This window comes from Bison bison, unplaced genomic scaffold, assembly GCF_000754665.1.
Source record: "Bison bison bison isolate TAMUID 2011002044 unplaced genomic scaffold, Bison_UMD1.0 scf7180017846849, whole genome shotgun sequence".
Classification (NCBI taxonomy): domain Eukaryota; kingdom Metazoa; phylum Chordata; class Mammalia; order Artiodactyla; family Bovidae; genus Bison; species Bison bison.
Window position 1 is genome coordinate 30,417 of NW_011477422.1, and position 1,542 is coordinate 31,958.

Sequence of the window (1,542 nt, forward strand, 5' to 3'; positions counted from 1 at the left end):
GTGCACCTTGCAGATATCCACGGAGTCGAAGTACCTGGGCAGCCAGAGGATAGCTGGCTGAGTGGCCTCCACCCAGCTGCCCGCACGGCATGTGTCCCTGGGCAGGGTGACTGCAGCAGGCTCTCGCCCCATGGGAACTCTTGGAATTCGTGTTCAGATACCCCAGTCCTGGCTGTTGTCTGTGGACACCGCCAGGGGGCGCCAGGCCCTAAGGCTGATCAACGGGCAGAGCCCCAGCAGAAGCACCCCCGCCAGGCAGTAGACAGGCGGAGCTCCTGGGAAACACGCTGTATTCGCCAGGGTGAGCGTGGTACCTGACGAAGTCGCTGTACTCCATCCAGAAGACACCCTCGCTGCTGCCATGCGGCATGAGCTCACTCCGCAAGTGCCCCGGCCAGTGTGGCCACTCGTCTGACCAGCTGCCGTTCCAGGAGAAGCGGCCCCATGGGTTCCGTAGGCGCAAGAGCCTGCGGACAGACCACAGGGTCAGGGGCCATGCCCATGGCCCCACCCTGCCCATGCATCACCACGCCCATCCTTACCTGGAGCCCTGGACATCCCGGACATCCAAGATGGAGTAGGCGTGGCGGGGACGCAGGCCTAGACTCTCGTAGGCAGCATCGTCCACCTTCATGTTGCCCCCACCACAGGAGGCACCCATGAGGAACCTGTGCAGTTAGAGCAGCCCGCTGACCGGGGCCCCTTGGTATTGGGGTGGGCTCCCTCTCTAGGGGACACCTGCTGTCCTGGCCTGCCTTGGGGAGGTGCAGCTCCAGGTGGGGGTCTCCCTGCCTGTGGGAGACCCACGTGGGACGCCGGGGCTCAGGAAGTGGTGGGCCAAGCTCAGCGGGGCGGGCAGGCCTGGGTCCCATGGAGGTCTGGCAAGGCTGGGGGCCCCGCCAGCTCAGAGATGCTGCTCCCCAAGGGGCAGAGCCATGCCACTGCCCACCACAGCTGAGGGCAAGGGTCCTGGACCCTCCCCAGACACTGGCCAGTGCATGCTGGGGCTCAGAAGCCCCCGCTCCCCCAACCCATCCACCCTGGGGGCTGCTACTGCCAGGTGCCACCACGGCGCTCACTCCACGTGGACTCCCAAGGGTGCTGATGGTCATCACAGGCCCAGGTCAGGACAGGGCCTTCTAGGTACAAGCTGACGGACAACACCCCACCTGCCCTCACCCCATCCAAGCAGGTGGGGTGGCTGGCACAGCATGGGGAGCTGGGCCTCCCAGCTGTGGTTAGCCCGTGCCAGAAATATCTTGTGAAACGTGGGTGCAGATCAGGGCACTGGCCTGACTATTCCCGCTGCTCCAGGTCCCCAGAGTGGCTGTCCCTCTTACCCAGCCTCTTTAGAACTCAGCATTTTGGCCCAGATGAGGTCAGTGTCCACCGGTTCCTCGCGGGGGTTCGTGGAGCTGACCTGCAAGGCCAGGCTCTCACAGGGGGCACCGGTGAGCGTGGCCAGGCCCTCTATGGCACGCCCGGCCTGGAGCGCGAAGTAGGAGCCGTGCAGCTTGGCCAGCGCCTTCTCAATGAGGGCCA

The 1,542-nt window shown here is 65.0% G+C and overlaps 1 protein-coding gene across 1 annotated transcript in view; it reads right to left on the reverse strand.

Annotated features, from left to right (window-relative positions):
• CAPN15 (calpain 15) overlaps positions 1–1,542 on the reverse strand; it is an 8,987-nt gene that overhangs the window by 2,631 nt on the left and 4,814 nt on the right. The window contains exons 4-7 of the mRNA XM_010840970.1: positions 1,341–1,542; positions 543–668; positions 315–467; positions 7–34 (exon numbers count right to left, since the gene is read on the reverse strand). The exon at positions 1,341–1,542 is cut by the window's right edge and continues 20 nt beyond it. Of these exons, the coding sequence (XP_010839272.1) occupies positions 7–34; positions 315–467; positions 543–668; positions 1,341–1,542 (509 nt within the window). The remainder of the gene's footprint in view (positions 1–6; positions 35–314; positions 468–542; positions 669–1,340) is intronic.